General features: G+C 42.2%; 1 protein-coding gene across 1 annotated transcript in view; it reads left to right on the forward strand.

The window, feature by feature from the left end:
- Positions 1-10912, forward strand: part of VTN (vitronectin) — a 77087-nt gene extending 66175 nt beyond the window's left edge. The window contains exons 7-8 of the mRNA XM_073616604.1: positions 5255-5551; positions 10619-10912. Coding sequence (XP_073472705.1) covers positions 5255-5551; positions 10619-10746 — 425 coding nt within the window. The 3' untranslated portion in view covers positions 10747-10912. The remainder of the gene's footprint in view (positions 1-5254; positions 5552-10618) is intronic.
- Positions 10913-22029: the final 11117 nt, after the last annotated feature.

The following is a 22029-nucleotide window of genomic DNA, read 5'->3' on the forward strand; positions in this document are numbered from 1 at the left end:
CTTGTATTTTTTGAAGGCCTTCTGCTTTGCTTTTATATGCCTTTTTACATTGGAGTTAAGCCATCCAGGATTTTTGTTCGCTCTTTTAAATTTATTACCCAATGGGATTATTTGGCTAATGCCCTTATTTAATATGCTCTTAAAGCAAACCCATCTCTCCTCCGTATTCTTTGTTCCTAATATTTTATCCCAATTTATGCCTTTTAGCAAGGTTTGTAGTTTAGGGAAGTTGGCTCTGTTGGATTTTACATTTGATTATTGCTAGTAGTAGTAGTAGTAGTAGTTAGTACTAATCACAATAGGTCTGCGGGAGGAATTCCCCCATCAACACTGACTCTGCTGATGGGGGAATCGAGCATTTTTTTTTTCCTGCAGCCACTGGAAATTGCTTCATCTATGGCCAGATTAGCAGGAATCTAGAACATAGAATCTCACCAGCACATCATAAGCTCAAGGCAAAGCCAGTTCTTGTGTATTGTAAAGCCCCGTACACACGGGCAGAATGTCAGGAGAAATTGGCTGGTACAAAAAATACCAGCAGACATTCTGCCCGCGTGCATGACGGTCTGTTCAACAGACTCCTGATCAGCGCTCTCAACTAGGAATGAGCTTGGAGTTCGAGTCGAGTCGAATGCCGCGGAACACCCTTTAAAAGTCTATGGGAAAAATCAAAAGTGCTAATTTTAAAGGCTTATATGCATGGTATTGTCATAAAAAGTGTTTGGGGACCTGGGTACTGCCCCAGGGGACATGGATCAATGCAAAAAAAAGTTTTAAAAACTACCGTTTTTTCGGGAGCAGTGATTTTAATAATGCTTAAAGTGAAACAATAAAAGTGTAATATCCCTTTAAATTTCGTAGCTGGGCGGTGTCTATAGTATGCCTGTAAAGGGGCGCATGTTTCCCGTGTTTAGAACAGTCTGACAGCAAAATGACATTTCAAAGGAAAAAAACTACTCGCGGCTATTAATGCATTGCCGGTCCGACAATACACATAGAAGTTCATTGATAAAAACGGCATGGGAATTCCCCACAGGGGAACCCCGAACCAAAATTTTTTAAAAAAATGACGTGGGGGGGTCCTCCTAAATTCCATATCAGGACCTTCAGGTCTGGTGTGGATATTAAGGGGAACCCCGGCTAAATTTAAAAAAAAAATGACGTGGGGGGTCCCCCTAAATTCCATACCAGACCCTTCAGGTCTGGTATGGATATTAAGGGGAACCCCGCGCCAAAATTAAAAAAAAAATGGCGTGGGGTCCCCCGAAAAATACATACCAGACCCTTATCCGAGCACGCATCCTGGAAGGCCACAGGAAAAGAGGGGGGGAAGAGAGAGCGCCCCCCCTCTTGAACCATACCAGGCCACATGCCCTCAACATTGGGAGGGTGCTTTGGGGTAGCCCCCCAAAACACCTTGTCCCCATGTTGATGAGGACAAGGGCCTCATCCCCACAACCCTGGCCGGTGGTTGTGGGGGTCTGCGGGCGGGGGGCTTATCAGAATCTGGAAGCCCCCTTTAACAAGGGGACCCCCAGATCCCGGCCCTCCCCCCTATGTGAAATGGTAAGGGGGTACAAAAGTACCCTTACCATTTCACTAAAAAAGTGTAAAAAATTTTAAAAATGACAAGAGACAGTTTTTGACAATTCCTTTATTTAAATGCTTCTTCTTTCTTCTTTCTTCTATCTTCCTTCATCTTCTTCTTCTTCTTCTTCTTCTTCTTCTTCTTCTGGTTCTTCTGGCTCTTCTGATTCTTCCTCCAGTGTTCTCGTCCAGCATCTCCTCTGCGGCGTCTTCTTCCCTTCTTCTCCTCGGGCCGCTCCGCATCCATGGCATGGAGGGAGGCTCCCACTCTTCTCTTCATCTTCTTCTTTTCTTCATCTTCTTCTCTTCTTCATCTTCTTCTCTTCTTCATCTTTTTCTCTGGAAGATGAAGAAGAGAAGAAGATGAAGAAGAGAAGAAGATGAAGAGAAGAGCGGGAGCCTCCCTCCATGCCATAGATGCGGAGCGGCCCGAGGAGAAGAAGGGAAGAAGACGCTGCGGAGGAGATGCTGGACGAGAACACCGGAGGAAGAACCAGAAGAGCCAGAAGAACCAGAAGAAGAAGAAGAAGATGAAGGAAGATAGAAGAAAGAAGAAAGAAGAAGCATTTAAATAAAGGAATTGTCAAAAACTGTCTCTTGTCATTTTTAACATTTTTGACAGTTTTTTAGTGAAATGGTAGGGGTAGTACCCCCTTACCATTTCACACAGGGGGGAGGGCCAGGATCTGGGGGTCACCTTGTTAAAGGGGGCTTCCAGATTCCGATAAGCCCCCCGCCCGCAGACCCCCACAACCACCGGCCAGGGTTGTGGGGGATGAGGCCCTTGTCCTCATCAACATGGAGACAAGGTGTTTTGGGGGGCTACCCCAAAGCACCCTCCCAATGTTGAGGGCATGTGGCCTGGTACGGTTCAGGAGGGGGGGCGCACTCTTGTCCCCCCCTCTTTTCCTGCGGCCTCCCAGGTTGCGTGCTCGAATAAGGGTCTGGTATGGATTTTTGGGGGGACTCCACCCCGTTTTTTTTTTTTATTTTGGCGCGGGGTTCCCCTAAAATCCATACCAGACCTGAAGGGTCTGGTATGGAATTTAGGGGACCCCCCACGTCATTTTTTTTTTCAATTTTGGCCGGGGTTCCCCTTAATATCCATACCAGACCTGAAGGGCCTGGTATGGAATTTAGGGGGACCCCCCACGTCATTTTTTTTTGTAAATTTTGGTTCGGGGTTCCCCTGTGGGGAATTCCCATGCCGTTTTTATCAATGAACTTCTATGTGTATTGTCGGACCGGCAATGCATTAATAGCCGTGAGTAGTTTTAAATGACTTTTTTTCCTTTGAAATGTCATTTTGCTGTCAGACTGTTCTAAACACGGGAAACATGCGCCCCTTTACAGGCATACTATAGACACCCCCCAGGTACGAAATTTAAAGGGATATTACACTTTTATTGTTTCACATTAAGCATTATTAAAATCACTGCTCCCGAAAAAACTGCCGTCTTTAAAACTTTTTTTTGCATTGATCCATGTCCCCTGGGGCAGGACCCAGGTCCCCAAACACTTTTTATGACAATAACTTGCATATAAGCCTCTAAAATTAGCACTTTTGATTATTCATGTTCGTGTCCCATAGATTTTAACGGTGTTCGCGTGAACAAACTTTTTTCCTGTTCGCATGTTCTGGTGCGAACCGAACAGGGGGGTGTTCAGCTCATCCCTACTCTCAACCAATGGCAGAGAGCGCTGATCGGAGGGTTCTGGTGGGGGGGGGCGTCCCCCTGTCAGAACACAGCAGCTCAGTGGAGTAAAGCGCTGGACTAATTTTGCATAGTTAGTATGTCAGCTGTCAGTTTTTTTTGTGCAACCCACGGGGTTGCACGAAAAAAAACTGTAGTGTGTGCTGGCCATAAGCAATAAAATATAAAGGGAACCACTCCTATGGCCACATCCGTATAATTGAATGGCAAGAAAGAAGAAAAGAGGGTTCAATAAGGAGCCCCTGGTTGGACTTTAGAGGCATAGCAAACCTAGTGAAGCATACTCAAAATAATAATATAGTAAACTTTATTGAGTACAAATGCATACATAGCAAAGACAACGACAAAGAGTTAAAAAATCATCTACATAGGAATATACATGATAAGAGCCACGATGCGTCTACGCGTTTCGTAAAAAACTTCTTCAGGACACATACAGGTTTCAATTAATGCAAGAAAGGGTCTCACTTATGAGGAGGCTTTCAAAAATTCAAATGATTATAGTTCAAATTTTTTCACTATAGATGTAAGGGTCTTGTCAATAGAAATAGGTGACCACCATCTGTTTCCATATACATCCAATCTCCGGGTTCATTTCAAAAGAACCAACAAATTGCCATTATGTTCCAGCAATAACAGGGTACATATCCAGCAAAGGAGGAACTCAATAGTTGCCATTGGCTTCCATCAATCAACAGGGCGCCAAACAGCCCATAGAATACATCAGCTCAATAGTCCATGTAGAACCAAGCAAGCAACACTAGGGGAGCTGGTGGTTAGATAGGATGTATATACTCAGGAGGATACAGAGATGTTCCCTTTGCTATGCCTCTAAAGTCCGACCAGGGGCTCCTTATTGAACCCCCTTTTCTTCTTTCTGGCCATAAGCAATGTTTTGGAGTGCTAAGCTCCTTTATCAAGCAAACAGGAGTGCCTGATAAGGAGGCTTAGTGCTCTGAAACCCTTCCTGTTTTATCCAAAAAGAGATTACAAAAAAGCTTTTGGCTAGAGTTGGGCTTTAACCACCTAAAGATCGCCTACAGCATATATACTGCGGCAGGGCGGCTCTATTGCGTAAAATCACGTACCTGTATGTCATTTCGTGCAATAGATACTGGGGGTGTCCAGTATGTAAACAAGGCAGATCGCTGTTCTGACAGGGGAGGACAGAGAGATCTTCTGTTCCTCCTTAGCAGGAACACAGATCTCTGTGTTCCCCCAGTCAGTCCATCCCCCACACAGTTAGCAAGCACCTCCTAGGGACACACTTAACCCTTTGATCGCCCCTGATGTTAACCCCTTTCCTGCCAGTGTCATTAGTACAGTAACAGTGCATATTTTAGCACTGATCACTGTAATAATGTCACTGGTTCCCAAAAAAGTGTCAAAAGTGTCAGTTAGGTGTCCGATTTGTCCACCGCAATGTCCCAGTCCTGCTAAAAATCACTGATCGCTGCCATTACTAGTAAAAAAATAAATAAAAATAAAAATGCCATAAAAATATCCCATAGTTTGTAGATGCTATAACTTTTGCGCAAACCAATCAGTGTACGCTTATTGTTATTTTTTTTTTTACCAAAAATATGCAGAAGAATATATATTGACCTAAATTGATGAAGAAATTATATTTTTTACATTTTTTTTATTGTATGTGTTTCAAAATTGTCGCTCTTTTTTTGTTTATAGCGCAAAAAATAAAAAAAACAGAGGTGATCAAATACCACTAAAAGAAAGCTCTATTTGTGGGAAAACAAGGACATCCATTTTATTTGGGTACAGTGTCGCACGACCACACAATTGTCAGTTAAAGTAACGCACTGCCATATCGCAAAAAATGGCCTGATCATTAAGGGGGTAAAACCTTCCAGGGCTAAAGTGGATAAACAGCTTTATAGACTGAAAAATAGACTGATTTGTACATCCAATAAAAATACAAATCATTATTCACACAGGTAACAGTGCAGAACCTAAATCTATAGCCAGGGACTGGAGAGGAGTGCCTAATGGAGTGGATGCTGTACTGCCAAGCAGGATTTATGTACCCCAGCAGAAACAACCTGCATTGCGCCGGAGCAAGAGGAGAAAGAGCAGCCGCAGGAAGAACCGTAGGAGGAGACCATCAAAACCATCATATTCTGACTACTATGACTTATATAGCTTTGATGATTACGAAGATGATCCTGACTGGCTTCCTCCTGAAAGTCAACCCAGGTGCCAACCCGTTCAGAGTGTTTTCTTCTTTAAGGATGGTAGGTTGCATTATTGTACCAAGAGCATTTTTTTTACAGGTCTGTTAAGCGGGATGGTTTAATTTTACGGCCAACCCAATTTATAAAATGCCCCCTTTGCCCCCTTATACAATCTAGAAGAAAAATTCTAAAAATATTTAGCTTACACATGGCTTCTAGCTGCTTCTTGTGGGTATTAATGATGGGCTTGGGTGCGTTTAGATCAACCTGCCAGGAAGCCGTCGTAAGGCATTTCCTGACCAGCAGCTGCACATACACACACTGCCTATGATTGGCGGTGTGCAGTGCCGGCTTCCTGGCTGGTTTGATCCGAACACGCCCGAGCCCATTGCTAGTGGGCATCACTGGGTTACACCGTGGGTCATGGGAAATCTAAGGATCCCAAATCTAATGAACATCTAACGCTGCAGGAGTGCATTACTGTGGGATTTCATTAAGCATTTTCGAGAGCAAAAGGTGTCAAGGTGTTAAATGACACATGTTGTGCCTTTGATTTTCAATAAAATCTTAGTTTTTATTTTAAGCTGCTTTTTGGGACTGTCTCTATTCAGACATTGCCCTTGCATAGGTGAGCACATGAAAAGAGGGAGTGTAGGTTAAGTATGTTTACGTTTTTTACAGTGTATTTCTGTAGCTTTAACTGAGCTTTTTTTTAAATAGGAGTAGTGGGTTCAACATAAGCAGACCATACTTTTTCACGCAAGGCCCACTTTAACACAATTTAAACAATAGCTGGTATATACCATGCATGCATCATGTGGTTAGTACACCTAACTATGTAATATATATTGCACTGCTAATACCAGTGTTGAGGTGTGCAATAGTGTAGGTAATAAACATACTACAGAGGTGGTGACCCCTCTCCAAGTGAAATAAACAAAACCAATAACAATCCTCACAGATAAATGTGTAGACTAAATAAAATAACAAATTGACCAACAATCAATCTTCCATGCAAAAAAAGGCAAAACAAATCAAATATATAACAAAGAGGTTTAAAAACAAATGTAAAATCATGAAAAATAAGCATAAGGAAAGAAAAGATAACTGATATACCCGTGTATATCTAAACACTACTAAGTGTATAAATCATTAAAAATGACAATAAACACCCTCCAGGGTTGTCAACACCTAATAGCAAAACTGGTAGAAGAAATGCACAGTGATGTAATGAAATAGGATGAGGAAAAATAAAGTGAATAACTGTGTGTAACAGATGAAAAAAAAATAAATAACAGTAAACACCCTCCAGGGGCGCCAATACCTAAATATAAATTAGGTTAAGCAATGCACAGTGATGTGATGCAATAACATGAGAAAAAATAAACACAGAAAGTATCTGTATACAACAATAGCAAAATTAACAATACTGCTTCAAAATATCAATAAACATGAATATGAATACATAATAAATGCCCATGAATAAACATAAAATGTTCAAGTAGAAAAATGGTGCTTCTTCACACACCCTGCTTCATTTAAGCAAACTGTGAATGTTAACCTCCACCAGCCAGCATGCACGCTCACATCCAGAAAAGACCCCCCAAGGGTCGGATGACACTTCCAATCAAACTCCAATACTGCCCACTCAGCTTGTCCCTGGGTTAAGTAGATCCAGTCAATCCTCTGGTAATCTAAGATAAAGCGCTCATAAAAACAAAACAAGGACTTCCATAGTGCAGTAGTTTATTAAAAAGTAAAAAGGACACGGTAAAAAAGCCACTCACAAAGGCAGGGCCGTCTTCCCTTGTCCCTTGAAGTTTTGGTCCCGTGCTGTGTCCCGATAGCTCAGTGTGAAGTGCTGCTACTAATGCTGCCCAGTTCTGCCCTATTGCCGTGTACCTGCAGACCCTGTGTTTACATGTAAATAACCAGCATTGATATGTAAATATGGGCGGCATTATTAAGTAAATAGCGGCAGATCGGCGGCATTGATATGTAAATAGAGGCGGCATTCATATGTATATCATGCCCCCCCTAAGGTCATATCCACCATCAACACTGCAGAATGTTGCCCACTGGGAAGGTAAAGGGCATGCTTGAAAGTTCTGCCTGCAACTGTGGTCATTAAACTTATCATCAGCCTGTTCTGCAAAGGTAAGCAAATTGGAGGGGGTGAGGCAGAGGTAGGCAGAGAAGGAATTACAGTTTGGAGTACACAGGTGAGCAAGGAGGGGATGTATAGAGGTAAGGAAGGTGGGTGCAAAGATGAGCAGAGGAGGCAGGTAAAAGGGGGGGGGGGGGTGAAGTGGAAAGGATGGGGGAGGTTTGGGGTGCAGAGGTTTAGGGGATTTTAGGATGTAAAAGTGTACTGACATGGTGGATAAAGATGTAGGTCGCATGTAGGGCAGCCCATTCATTTCAATGCACTGCTCTATGCGCTAGAAATCAGGAAAAACTTCCTTAACCATTTTTTAAAATCACATGGTGCCACAGCACCATTAAAATTTTGGTGCATATGAAAACCCACATATCAGCCGATGCGTGAGGGTGACATTAACAATTAATGGCACTGCTGTGTATCTGCTAAAGGGCAACATGTTTCTGTGGTGTCAGGAAAGCGATTTTGCATGCATTCCCAACACACACAAATGTGAACACAGGCTAAATGTCTCAGTTACATTGGTGGTCAGTGTAAATCTTCTCATTACATTGGGGTTTGGTGTACAATCCTTTCATTCACACTGTGTGAAGGTCCCCCTTACATTGGTGGTCAGTGTAAATCCCTCCTTATATTGGTGGTTACTGTCAATGCTCCTATTAAATTAGACCGGGTTCACACCTATGTGAATTGGATGCGAGTTTCTCCACATCCAATTCGCATAGCAGGAGAGTGTGACTGGCTCCCTATGGAGGCGGTTCACATATCTCCGTTGCGGCTGCGGAGCGCACCGCACAGAAACGCTGTGCGTCTTTGGCTCAGTTTCAGGGCCGAATTCAGGCATAGATTCGTCCCTGAAATGGGAAACAGGGACGCACAGCGCTCCTGTGCGATCTGCAGCCGATTCCAGTGTGAACTGAGCCTTAGTTAACAGTCAAATCCCCATTACATTGGTGGCCAGTGTTGAAAATCCTCTTTATATTGCTAGTCGGTAAAAAAAATCCTAACTTGAATTTGTAGTCAGTTTTAAATCCTCCCTTACATTGGTGGTCCATGTTGAAGCCCCCTTTAAATTGGTGGTCAGTGTAAATTTCCAAATACAATGGTGGTGAGTGTAAATCCCCCTTACATTAGTGTCCAGTGTAGAAATCCCCCTATATTGGTTGTTGGTGTAAAATCCCTCATCACATTCGTTGTCGTCGTAATTTCTTCATTACACTGGTGATCAGTGTACATTTCTCTTTACATTGGTGGTAAGTGCAGAATTGCCCTTACACTGATGGCCAGTGTAAATACCCTTTACGTTGGTGGTCAGTGTAAATTCCCCCTAACTTTGTTGGTCGGTGTAGAAGTGTCACCTTACATTGGCGGTCAGTATAAATCTCCTCGACAATGGTTGTCAGTGTAAATTTCCCCTTACAGGTAATTGTAAATTCCCCCTTACACTGGTGGTTGGTGTAAATGCTCCTATTACATTGGTGTCAGTGTAGAAATCCCTCTGAATATTGGTGGGTGGCGTAAAATCCTCTGTTACATGGTGGTTAGTGCAAATTCCCCCTTATATTGATGGTCAGTGTAAATCCCCCCTCACATTGGTGGTCAGTGTAAATGCCCCCTCACATTGGTGGTCATTGTAAATTCTCCATTACATTGGTGGTCAACGTAGAATCCCCCACTATATACTTGCCAAAGATTTACAGCTTTGCTCTACATGATTCAGAATTTGCCGGTGTACTGCCTCCTTAATAATATCCTCCCCCCACCACTGCCACTGATCCCATCAACCCCCCAGCATTGCCACTAATCACCTCCTCCCCTCCTCCAGCACTGCCACTGATCTAAGGAGTTCTAGGATCCCTGGGAGTTTTCTGTCTATTGATGGGTCCCCTCACCTCCCCAGTCCATGGTGTGCAGGCAGTGTGGAGATGATGTGTTGTAACCTCTAGCAACCAATCAGTGAGCAGTAATAATGTGCAGTAACCTCCTAGCAACCAATTAGTGGGTGGGGAGGATGTCCAGTAACCTCTAGCAACCAATTAGTGAGTGGTGAGGATGTCCAGTAACCTCTAGCAACCAATCAGTGAGCAGTATTGATGTCCAGTAACCTCTAGCAACCAATCAGTGACCAGTATTGATGTACGGTAATCTCTAGCAACCAATCAACAAGCAAAAGTCATGTGCTGTAACCTCTAGCAAATAATCAGTGAGCCGTTATGTGTTCTGTAACCTCTAGCAGCCAGTCAGTGAATTGTAATGATGCTCTGTAACCTCTGGCAACCAAGCTCAATCTCTGCCTGATCTGATTCAGTAAACTGATTCTAAGTCTTGCTGCTATTTATTGTATCTCTCAGAGCAGGTGGAGAGTGAAACTGCATGGAGGGGGTCCAAAAAATGTTTGCCCAGGGTCCAATCAATATTAAAGACATCCCTGCACAATGGTATAGGAGTCATTAAACTCAATAATGCATCAAAGGAATACCAATATGGCCAACACAAGAAATGATGTCACCCACCTCTGTTCCTATGCGTTATGTCACATGACTTCATCAGTTTTTTGTTCTACACTTTGCCATCAACTGGAGATTATGATCTGTCAATCATATATCTAAATGATCTAATAAAAATGATTTTTAATTGATCCCTATTATGATCAGGTCTTCATCGTGCAGATAGATATTTGGTCAATTGATTTGAAGCGATCGGAAACAAAAATTCCTCCATGGTCAATCTACTTGGCAAAAAAAAGCCACTAAATCAGTCAAATGGAGCATCCAATCGGTTTTCAAGTCGATCAGTTTAGTCACAAATGATCGACTGATGACCATATCGATATGTCAGACTTATCAGCAACTACGTGAGCAGTTGTAGTCTTGAACAGCGATAGAACATACTAGAAAATGTTGTCCCTTAACCTCCCAAAAAGCAGTCTCATCTTGTGTACTTACTTTTTGTTTTTTTACCAACAGATAAATATTATCGTGTCAACCTCCAGACAAAGCGCGTGGACTTCACCTATCCTCCTTATCCTCGCTCAATTGCTGAATACTGGCTGGGCTGTAAGAAGACTTTGAAACAAAAAAAGTCAAGGAGTTAATTTTTTATTCTCAATTAAGTCTAGAAGTAAAACCCGCCGAGGGTGTACAGCATGCATTTCTGTCATCATCTGTGTAATAATGTTAAAAAATGTGTGTTAACAATAAAATAATAGAAATTTCATTCTTTGATCACACAATAAATATATCTTGTTCATGTAGCTTAAATGTACTCATGCCTTTATTTATTAAAAAGTATCTTACTGATGTTGGTCAACTTTTTAGATCACTGCATGTTATTGCTGAATTACCATCAAATAAAATATTTGTCTTTTTTTTTTTTTTAAGAACTCTAGGCACATATTTAAAAACCTCTTTTTTTCTATCATTCCTAAATCAGATAATGTAATTACCTTTCATTAATCTATATACTTGTTGCACAGCATCTAAAAATGACATTGTTGTAAAGACTATCCAGTTTAAGGACAATCCTTCCTGAAGATTGATGATCAAACCTGGACAGCATACTCAGGATGTAGCTGAACTTTTGTAAAGTGATACAATTGTGAGTCTTATCTCTTGAGTAGATACCCTTTTTAATGCATGCTTCTAGTCTGCTGGCCTTGTTTTCTACAGCTTGGCAGTGCATGCTATTGCTGATTCTAGGATCTACTAAGACCCCCAGATCCTTTTCCATCCTTAATACCCCAGGAAGGTCTCCCCCTACTTGCATTCATATTTTAGCTCCCAATTGCATTATTTTACATTATTCAATGTTAAACCTCACCTACATTCTTTTTAAACTAGGTCATATTGTAAAATTTTTATATCCTGTTGCAAAGTTATTGCTCTATTTAGCTTTGTATCATCAGCAAACAGATTGAACTATTTATTCCAACCTCTATATATCATTTATGAACAAGATAAACAGACTTGGTCCCAGGACAGAGTCCCAGGGCACACTGCTCATAACTCCTGACCCTTCAGAACATATGCCATTAATCACCATCTTATGGATGCACTCCTATAACCAATTTTCAATACACTATAATCAATGCCTATAATCAATGCCAAAAGACCTAAATTTAAAGTGGTTGTAAACCCTTACAGACCACTTTGACCTACAGGTAAGCCTAGATTAAGGCTCCCCTGTAGGGCCAAGAAATATCTCCTAAACCTACACGGTTTAGGAGATATTTGCAAAAAGACAGGCACCGCTGTCTACGGGGCATGCCCCGTAGACAGCGGCGCGCAGGCGCACTGAGCATGCTGCGGCTAACGGCGATATGCCGCTAGTGGCGGCTCCCGTGCGCATGCGCGAGAGTGACATCATTGCGGCTCCGACCAATCACAGCGCCAGAACCATGATACCCAGAAAGAAGATGGACGCTCCGAAGCAGAGAGGACAGCGGTGACATCGCAGGCTCCTGTGTCAGATAAGGGACACATAATGGGCTACTATGCGATGCATAGTAGCCCATTATGCTTTACCTTTGCAGGGAAACAAAGAGGAAGTAAACCCATCAGGCTTTATCCATCGAAATAGAGAAAGCTTTTAAAGATTTAAAGAAAAACTTGATCATGAAGTCAATAATTCCATTCCTCCAAGTGAGTCCAAAGAGTCCATTAAAACTGTCATGCAGGGCAGGAAACAATGATCAAAGTCAGGCTCATAGCATAAGTTTATTGTTCCCACAAACCCCCCGGTAAATAATGCACTTACAATGTTAAAAACATTAAAAGCATGTAAAACCATGTAACACTTTGGATCAGTTCACAGCCTGTGTATGAAGCTCTCACCGCTCGTAGACTCGCTGCTCACGGTGATCCCGGGTTGAGCGGCACACACTGACTGACCGACCCTGTAGCCGCGTTTAGTCACTTATCTTAAAGTGACCCACATACATAACAATGTTATCTCCTGGACATGTTCAGCTTGATCTCTCCATTCGAAGAACGTCTTGCATTTTTTCAATGAATGCAAAGTGTTAACTGATTGAACAAAGTTGAAATTGTGACATCACCCCCTTACCTCTCCACCTTATCCAATCAGAGATTGCTTTGCTTTGCAACCTCCTGTGCTCACAATGCAGCAGGGCAACCACTGGGACCAAAAACCTAGTGGAGATCACTGTAATAGCAGTGTCTACTACAATGATTTCCAGCTTCTACAAAGATCCTAAAGGTATGGCACATTAGACCAATGTAACCGCAAATATTTGTTATACCTAAACTACAGCTATAACCACCTGACCTCAGGAAAGGTTTTACCCCCTTCTTGACAAGAGCATTTTTTATATTCAAAACTGTGCTTACATTAACCACTTGCCAACCAGCCACCGCAGTTATACTTCGGCAGGGTGGCTCTATTGCGCCAATCGCTGTTCCGATATGGCGCTTCGTTCAATAAATATACCGGACGCACCCCAGCCTGTGGCAGGCGGCCGCGATGTCCGCAGGCCACCCGCGATCGCTCCTTAGAGAGGCAGAACGGGGATCTGCCTTTGTAAACAAAGCAGATCCCTGTTCTGTCAGGGGAGTACAGTGTGATCAGCTGTTGCTAGTGATTAGGAACAGCGATCTCTATGTACTCCCAGTCAGTCCACTCCCCCCACAGTTACAAACACCTCCCTAGGACACACTTAAAGAGGAGGGCCACTAAAAAAAAAAAAAAAAATTAAAAGTCAGCAGCTACAAATACTGCAGCTGCGGACTTTTAATTTGACACTTACCTGTCCCTGGGTCCAGCGATGCGGGGGATCGAAGCCCCGCTCGTCTCCCCCTCCGTTCGGCGGCGCCGGCATTGCAACTGTGGGCGCCGGGCTGTGGCTTCACAGCCTGGCACCCACTACGCATGCGCGAGCAGCGCCGAGCGCCGTGATTGGCCGCTCAGTCACCTGGGACCTGTAATGGGTCCCAGATGATTGACAGGAGGGAGGGAGCAGAGCTGAGCCCTTCCTGTGCCGAGACAGAAGTGATGTCACCAGCCCAGGCACCGAAAGAGGCAGACTACGAGGGACCCCCTAGCAACAGGCATTTAGAGGTGAGTAAAAAAAAAAAATATCCAAATTTTTTTTGTATTTTTTTTAGGATTTTTCATGTAGTTTTTTTTTTTTGGGTGGAACTCCACTTTAACCCCTTGATTGCCCCCTAGTGTTAACCCCTTTCCTGCCAGTGTAATTTATACAGTAATTAGTGCATTCTTATAGCACTGATCGCTGTATAAATGTCACTGGTCCCAAAAAAGTGTCAAAAGCTTCCAATCTGTCCGTTGCAATGTCGCAGTCCCACTAAAAATCGCTGATCACCACCATTACTAGTAAAAAATATAATAATAATAAAAATGCCATAAATCTATCCCCCATTTTGTAGACGCTATGACTTTTGCGCAAACCAATTAATATAAGCTTATTGCCAATTTTTTTACCAAAAATATGTAGCAGAATACATATTGGCCTAAACTGATAAAGAAATTTGTTTTTTTTAATTTTTTGGGGGGGGATAGTTATTATAGCAATATGTAAAAAAAATTGTTTTTTTTTTAAATTGTCAGTCTTTTTTTGTTTACAGCGCAAAAAATAAAAACTGCATAGGTGATCAAATACCACCAAAAGAAAGCTTTATTTGTGGGGAAAAAAGGACAACAATTTTGTTTGGGTACAATGTCGCATGACGCATGACCGCGGAATTGTCAGTTAAATCGACACAGTGCTGTATCGCAAAAAATGGCCTGGTCATTAAGGGGGTAAATCCTTCCGGGGCTGACGTGGTTAACTGGCAATTGCATGGTCATTAGAGTTGGGCGAACAGTTCAGGCCAAGCAAGGGTTCGACCTGAACATCGCCTGGTCACCCGTTCGGCAAACACCCAAAGCAGGCCAAATTAGCATGCTTCACAGTGCATTCTAGGGCCCTAATTGGATGAAGCAATGCACCTGACCGCTGGTCAGTTGCAAGGCTTTGCCAGTTAGGGCAAAGAGCACTGTCAGAGCCCTGATTGGACAAAATGATGATGACTTTGTCCAATTGTGGCTCAGTGCTTATAGTCCCATACCACACTATAAAAGGTCCCTTCCCACAGGAAGCTTTTGCAGTGTGTTGTTGGAGTAGAGATAGATAGAGCAGGGCCCAGTTTGCTACTAGCAAGTGTGAAGTGTGTTCACTTATTGTGACTCTGAGTGTAGAATGTTAGTGTAGTATTAGTATAGTGTGAGTATAGTGTAGTGTGTGTGACCGGTGGAGACCGCAGTCACGAGATTGCACCGCCAGTGCACATGTACTCAGTGATGTACTGATACGACGCTGCGCCTGCAGCAGTAAATATACTGTGGCAGTGTGGCAAGTGGTTATACCATCTCATATTAAATTGCTCACATTCACCGCACTCTCTATCCCTATAGATAAAAAAAGATAGACATTTATTGCTTAGGCCTATTTTCCCTGATTAAAACTGTGCTGCTGCTGCTGCTGGCCAGTTTTACACTACTGTATACTCTGCAATTTTAATTATTGTTAGTAAAGCTCCATCCTGTGCTATTTATATTTGGACCTTGCTTTGCATCATGTACAGTCTTTAAATTTTAGTAGCACACCTGTCTGTACTCATTTTCTCAAGTACAATTCCTTCTCTCTCTAAAAATGTCTTGCTGCACAGCCAGGGGCGTATCTGGTGCGAGGCAAACAAGGTGTTTACCTTGGGCAGCATTTTTCAGGGGGGCAGCAACGCCGCCCCCCCCCCCCCCAGGGACAGCGCTATAACAGAATGACAGCTACAGCATGGTCATCCAGTTCTGGGAGGGCGTCTATTGACACTCTCCCAGAACTGCACCCCCCCGTGTGCCCACTGCGGCACACACCTAGCACGATCTGTGATCAGCTGTGTCCTTAGAACACAGCTGATCACAGATCGGGGTAAAAAAACAATCACGGTGGTTCTTTACCACGTGATCAGCTGTGTCCAATCACAGCTGATCAAGATGTAAATACACTTGCTGCCTATTACCATTACTTTCCTCACACTGTCACAGCCTGAGAGGGAGAGCTGGTAACCAGCCAGTGTAAAAGGGGACATCAACACTGATAATCATGGCACTGTTCATCAGTGCAACCCCCACAGTGACGCCTGTCAGTGCCCATCAGTGCTGCCCACCAGTGCCCATCAAGGCTTCCAATTAGTGCTGCCAATCAGTGCCCATCAGTGCTGTGAATCAGTGCCGCCAATCGGTGCCTACTCATCAATGCCACTTATCAGTGGCCATCAGTGCCACCAATCAGTGCCCTTCAGTGCCGCCTATCAGTGACCATCAGTGCCGCCTATCAGTGACCATCAGTGCCGCATATCAGTGTAGCTTTATCAGTGCCTTCTTATCAGTGCCGCCTCATCCTCTGCCCCGCTGACCCCGTCCTCTGCACCATTAACCACATATGTGACATTTGGACAAATCATGTCTGAGGGTCTAATGAGGAAGCCACAGCTGTTCACTGTGTGCAGCTTCCTCATCAGACCCTGAGAAAAGAACGGTATACCGTGGCTGGGGTGGGACCAATTTAGATGGGGGGGCACCCGATTTTAGTCTTGCCTAGGGCAGCACACAACCAAAATATACCACTGTGCAGCTATGAAGAGCATGGGCACAACCATAAGCCTTTGAATATGTTCCAATATGTGACCAATATGTTAAATGGGTCCACATATGGAGGGATCAGGCCACTTATTTAAATCAGTGGTGTAGCGTGGGGGCAGCAGGGGCTGTTGTCCCGGGTGCAGAATTTGGAGGGTCACTGTCCCAAGTGTGCTGGGTCCCAGGGCCATCCTTAATGTGGGGCAAAAAGCCCCTTGTTGTCATGGAGAGTCCAGGTTCAGGGGCGGCAGGAGTGTGGCAGCAAAAAGCAACATCTTCAGGGTGTGGGCATCTATCTCCACATGGCAAATGAGTGGGCGGCCCCCTAGACAGAGGCCACAGGGAAGGTGAACAGCGAGGGCAGCGATGGGCACTGATTAGCAACATCGATGTGCACTGATTGCCAGCACTGATTGGCCCTGATAGGCAGCACTGATGGGCATGTTGGGGCTACACTGATCATCAGGACACTGATGATCAGTGCCCTGATGATCAGTGTAGATGTCCCCTTTTATGCTTGCTGGTTACCAGCCAATAACCGGCAAGCGTGCTTACATCGTGATCAGCTGTGATTGGACACAGCTGATCATGTGGTAAAAAGCTGCTGTGATTGGCTCTTTACTCTGATCACATAGTGTTGCCGGGTGCACACCGCAGCAAGGACGTCAATAGGCGCCCTCCCAGAACTGGATGACCATGCTGTAGCCATCATACGGCTATAGCGCAGTCACCTTGAAAGTAGTGTCGCCCCCCCTGAAAAATGCCGCCCAAGGCAAACGCCTTGTTTGTCTCATGCTAGATACGCCCCTGGCTGCCTGACAGTGTCAGCTGTCTACATGCCTAACATTGGCCTCCTTGATGGGACCTGGAACAACTGGTGATAGGAATGGTAACCTCTGATGTGTCTCTTTGACCTTGAGGAATGCCCTTTGTGTGAGGAGCTTCATAATAGCTTGTGACTTCTGGATGAGCGCTGATAATGATATTGGCTCTGGTCAGACTGTCATCAGCCACAAAACTTCTCTTTGGTAAGTACACACACTTACCTGAAAGTGTTTACCTATTATAGCTAGGGTGGTCTATAACAGTGGTGCAGTGGGTAGCACTCTCGCCTAGCAGTAAGAAGGGTCACTGGTTCAAATCCCGACCACGACACTACCTGCCTGGAGTTTGCATGTTCTCCCTGTGTCTGCGTGGGTTTCCTCCGGGTACTCCGGTTTCCTCCCACACTCCAAAGACATGCTGGTAGGTTAATTGGATCCTGTCTAAATTGGCCCTAGTATAGGTATGAATGTGAGTTAGGGACCTTAGATTGTAAGCTCCTTGAGGGTATAGGGACTGATGTGAATGTATAATATATATATGTAAAGCGCTGCGTAAATTGACGGCGCTATATAAGTACCTGAAATAAATAAAAAAAATAAAATAAAATAACATCCTTGGCGTGTCCAGTAATGCAGGGCAACGCAGGCAAGCAAAAGGACAGAAAAGTGAGAGAGACTCAGAACACCTTTAAAGTTACAATTACTTGATTAGCCTGCCTCAGACCCTGGGTAATAGACAGCAGAAAATTGGTATACCTCTCAAATTTAGAACTTGAGAATGAGGGACACCTTATTGTGGTTGTGGTTAAATTATGGTGGCCTGGAGGGGACAATCTTCCTCTGAAACAGAGGCACCTTTGGGTACCCCAAAGGAGAGCAGTAGGCTTAAAGTGGTGTTCCGGCCGAAATTATACTTTTTAAATAAAAATACCCCTATAATACACAAGCTTAATGTATTCTAGTAAAGTTAGTCTCTAAACTAAGGTCTGTTTTGTTAGTTTATAGCAGTAGTTTGTTATTTTATAAACTTACAGCAGGCCGTGGCCATCTTAAGTGTGGGCATCTGAAGCCAGACTGTATTTCTTCCTGGATCTCATCCTTGTAGATCTTGCACATGCTCGGTGCAGCACAAGCAGTGTAATACTTTTCAGGTCAGGTTTCCATAGCAATGGCAGTGTCAGAGGAAGTTGCCGCCCCTTCCCAGAAGGCATTGCAAGCAGGAAATGATGCGATGGGCCGCGGCCAGGGAGGAGGAAGTGAAAAATGAATACAGCAGAAATACAGTAGGTGCTGAGAAAAAAAAAAAATATCCAAATTGTTTACAGTGCACAGTTTAGTGAGGGATGCTGAAGAGTTGTAAAAGTGGGTGGAACTCCACTTTAAGGGCTAGATTAACCATTTCAGCTCTGGAAGGTTTACCCCCTTCCTGAAGAGGCCATTTTTTGCAATACCGCACTATGTTGGTTTAACTGACAATCGTGCGGTGCTGTACCCAAATAAAATGTATGTCCTTTTTTTCCCATAAATAGAGCTTTCTTTTCATGGTATTTGATCACCTCTACGGTTTTTATTTTTCGAGCTATAAACAAAAAAACTAAAAAATATTGTTTTTTTTTTTCAAAATTGTCACTTTCTGCTATAAAACATTCTCAATTAAAAAAATGTAAAAATCTCATTTCTTCATCAATTTAGGTCAATTTGTATTCTGCTACATATTTTTGCTAAAAAAAAAAAAAAAATATAACAAAAAGCGTATATTGATTGGTTTGCGTAAAAGTTATAGCATCTACAAACTATGTGATAGATATATGCACTTTTTTTAAATTATTGTTTTTACTTGTAATGGCGGCAATCAGCGATTTTTTGCGGGACTGCGACATTGCGCCGAACAAATCTGACACTAAGTGACACTTAGTTGACTGTGTTCCCTGGGAGTGTTTTCTTACTGTGTGGGTGATGGACTGACTCGAGGAAGAGAGACATCTGTGTTCCTGATTAGCAGGAATCACAGATGTCTCTCTTCCTGTCTGCCAGAACGACGGTCTGCCTTGTTTACATAGGCAGACCGCCATTCTATTTCTTCAGAGAGCGATCGTGGGTGGCGGGCGTCCCAAAGCCGTGTACAAGAATCACATACAGGTACGTGATTTCGCGGTTAAGGGCCGCCCTGCTGCGGTAAATTTACATAGGGCGGTCCTTAAGTGGTTAAACAAACTCCAGGCTTTGATTTCTGTGCCACAGACACATATAAACCTCAGCACAATCTTTAAAGAAAAAAAAATTGAGAGCTAACACTTTTTTTGACCCCAGCTTAACTAGTTGCAGACCTTGGGTGTGCTACAAACGCCCAAAAAAGGTCATTATTGTCATTATTGTACACAGAACGTGTGTAGCATGTGTCCAGTCTCTCTGCCTGTTTGGGAGTACTCAACCCAGCAAACGACTATGTCAGCTTTGATTAATCAATGACTAATCATAGTCGGCATGGTTGTGTACACAAAGAAAGTCGGCAGCTTTAGCTATAAAAAAAAAAAAAGCAGCCTAACAATGTTTATAAATAACACTTGCTTAGACGCTAGAGAAAGCTACAATGTAACATATTGTTAAAAATTTTTGTTCATTTTTTCTAATAAAATAAAATAAAATGTCTCTTTATTTTTCTTCACCATTTAATTATTATTTTCCTAATAGTTTATTTTTGTTCTTTTCTGTTAAAAAAAAAAAAAAAGTGCAAAACACTTTATTTCATTTGTAAATAACTTGTAAAAAAGCTTTATACCAGAATCATAATTTTAGTGTAATTTTTAAACAGGACAAATTATCGAACAAAATGTGTACCTTTATCTGCAGTAGCACTATTTATTTTTAAACTATCACTGCTCACAAAAAAAAGAAAAAGCGTGTTTTGTTTAGATTTTTGCATTTTATTGTTTAAAATCTAGTACACACGATTGGATTATCAGACTAATGATCATCTGTTTTTTTCTTTTGCATGCTCTATAACGAAAATTAAGAGGTTACTAGAGTTACGAAAATTCTCATAGATTAAAAAATGTTTGTGTTTATTCCTTCAGATAATTTCAATATTTAACCCCCCCCCCCCCAATACATGGTCAGGTAGTTGCATTACTGCATTGAGTCTTTGTATGCCCAAACTGGGGGGGGGGGGGGGGGCATTGTACCAGGTTGTACCAGGTTGTGAGGTGTTCTCTGTGTTACAGATCTTAGACTAACAATATAAGTGTCAGAATGAGGAGTAAACAAATGGTATTTTTGGCTAAACAACTCCTCACTGACTCCGTTCTATTGTCTGCTTCAAATACACATCCTCAGTTGGCCTACAGTAACACTACAGTGGAAATCTGCTAATCATTCACCATACTGAGGGTAAGTGCAGTTACACAACACTACATACAGTAAGGCTACATGCATAGATGTCCTTTTATTTTTATTTCTTACAGGTATTTATATAGTCCCTGGCCTCAAGGAGCTTACAATCTAAAGTCCCTCTCTTACAGGCATGCATGCTAGGGCAAATTTGAACAGGATTCAATTAATCTACTAACATAGCATTGGAGTGGGGGGGGGGGGGGAACATTTAAACACCATACAGATAGGGTCCTGGACAGGATTTCAACTGAAGATCCCTACACTGCAAGGTAAATGTACTAACCGCTATCCCCCATGTACATGTGCAGAATTTAAAAATGTGTTTCGTTTCAATTCAGTATTTATATGAATTTGTTTGTTTGTTTATTTTTGTTTTTGGAAGTCGTTTTGTTCGAATTCGAATGCAATTGGAATGGAATTTGAATGGATTTGAATTTTCCAAATTCGATCAAATTGAACTCAATTCATTCGAAATTGAATCAAATTCCATTTTAAATCAAATTTATTCTATTCTAAATTCAAATTTTGAAATATGGTTATATTCATTCTATTCTATTGTTTTCTATTATTTTCTATTCTTTTATTTTCTGTCCTATTCTTTTATTTTCTTTTATTATATTCTATTATTTTATATTCTATTCAAAATTCGAATTTATTCTATTCAAATTTAAAAAAAAACAGTTATATTGTTATATTCTTTCTATTCTTTTCTATTGTTTATTCTATTCTACTCTATTCTAATCTATTCTTCTCTATTCTTTTATTTTATTTTCTATTCTATTCTTTTCTATGCTATTCAAATTCAAATCTATTCTATTCAAAATTTGAATTTTCGGAAGATGCTCATATTCTTTCTATTCTATTGTTTTTTTTTTTTTATTCTTTTCTTTTCTTGTACAAAGGTTTTTATTGGACATATCAATCAACAAAATGATACATATAGACACTGAAGGACACATCATGTATACAAGTTTGCGTAAATTATAAAATTTCCAAGAATGCTAGTCTGAAATAGTAGAATTTGCACTAGATTCCAAAATTACACTAAGAATCTTATAAGATCAACATATACTAGTAGTATAGCGAAATGCTAAGTTCCATTATTTTGCAGATATATTTGCAGAACTTTATATAACCATTGTGATAATGAAAAAAAAAACAAACAAACAAAAAGATAAATGTAAAACATAACTCGTCAATGTGGAATTAAAGAAGGGCGAGATATGTTCGTAAGTTGTTTCTCATCATGTGTCCAAGCCCCCCCGTGGGCTAGAGAGACCTAGAAAAGAGAAGGTAAAAGGAAGGAATAACAGGAGAGAGGACCAGAAGAAGGGTGAAATAGGTGTGTAGGACAAAGAACATAGAGAATAATCAGGAAAAGAAAAGGAGGAGAGAGGGAAGTCCACGTGGTGAGAGGGGTGGAGACTTACTAGAGCGAGAGTAGTGCTGAGTCAAAACGGGAAGGGTGGGAATATGCCACCCATGGTTGCCAGGTCCGAAGAAATTTATCA

This window comes from Aquarana catesbeiana, linkage group LG02, assembly GCF_042186555.1.
Source record: "Aquarana catesbeiana isolate 2022-GZ linkage group LG02, ASM4218655v1, whole genome shotgun sequence".
Lineage (NCBI taxonomy): Eukaryota > Metazoa > Chordata > Amphibia > Anura > Ranidae > Aquarana > Aquarana catesbeiana.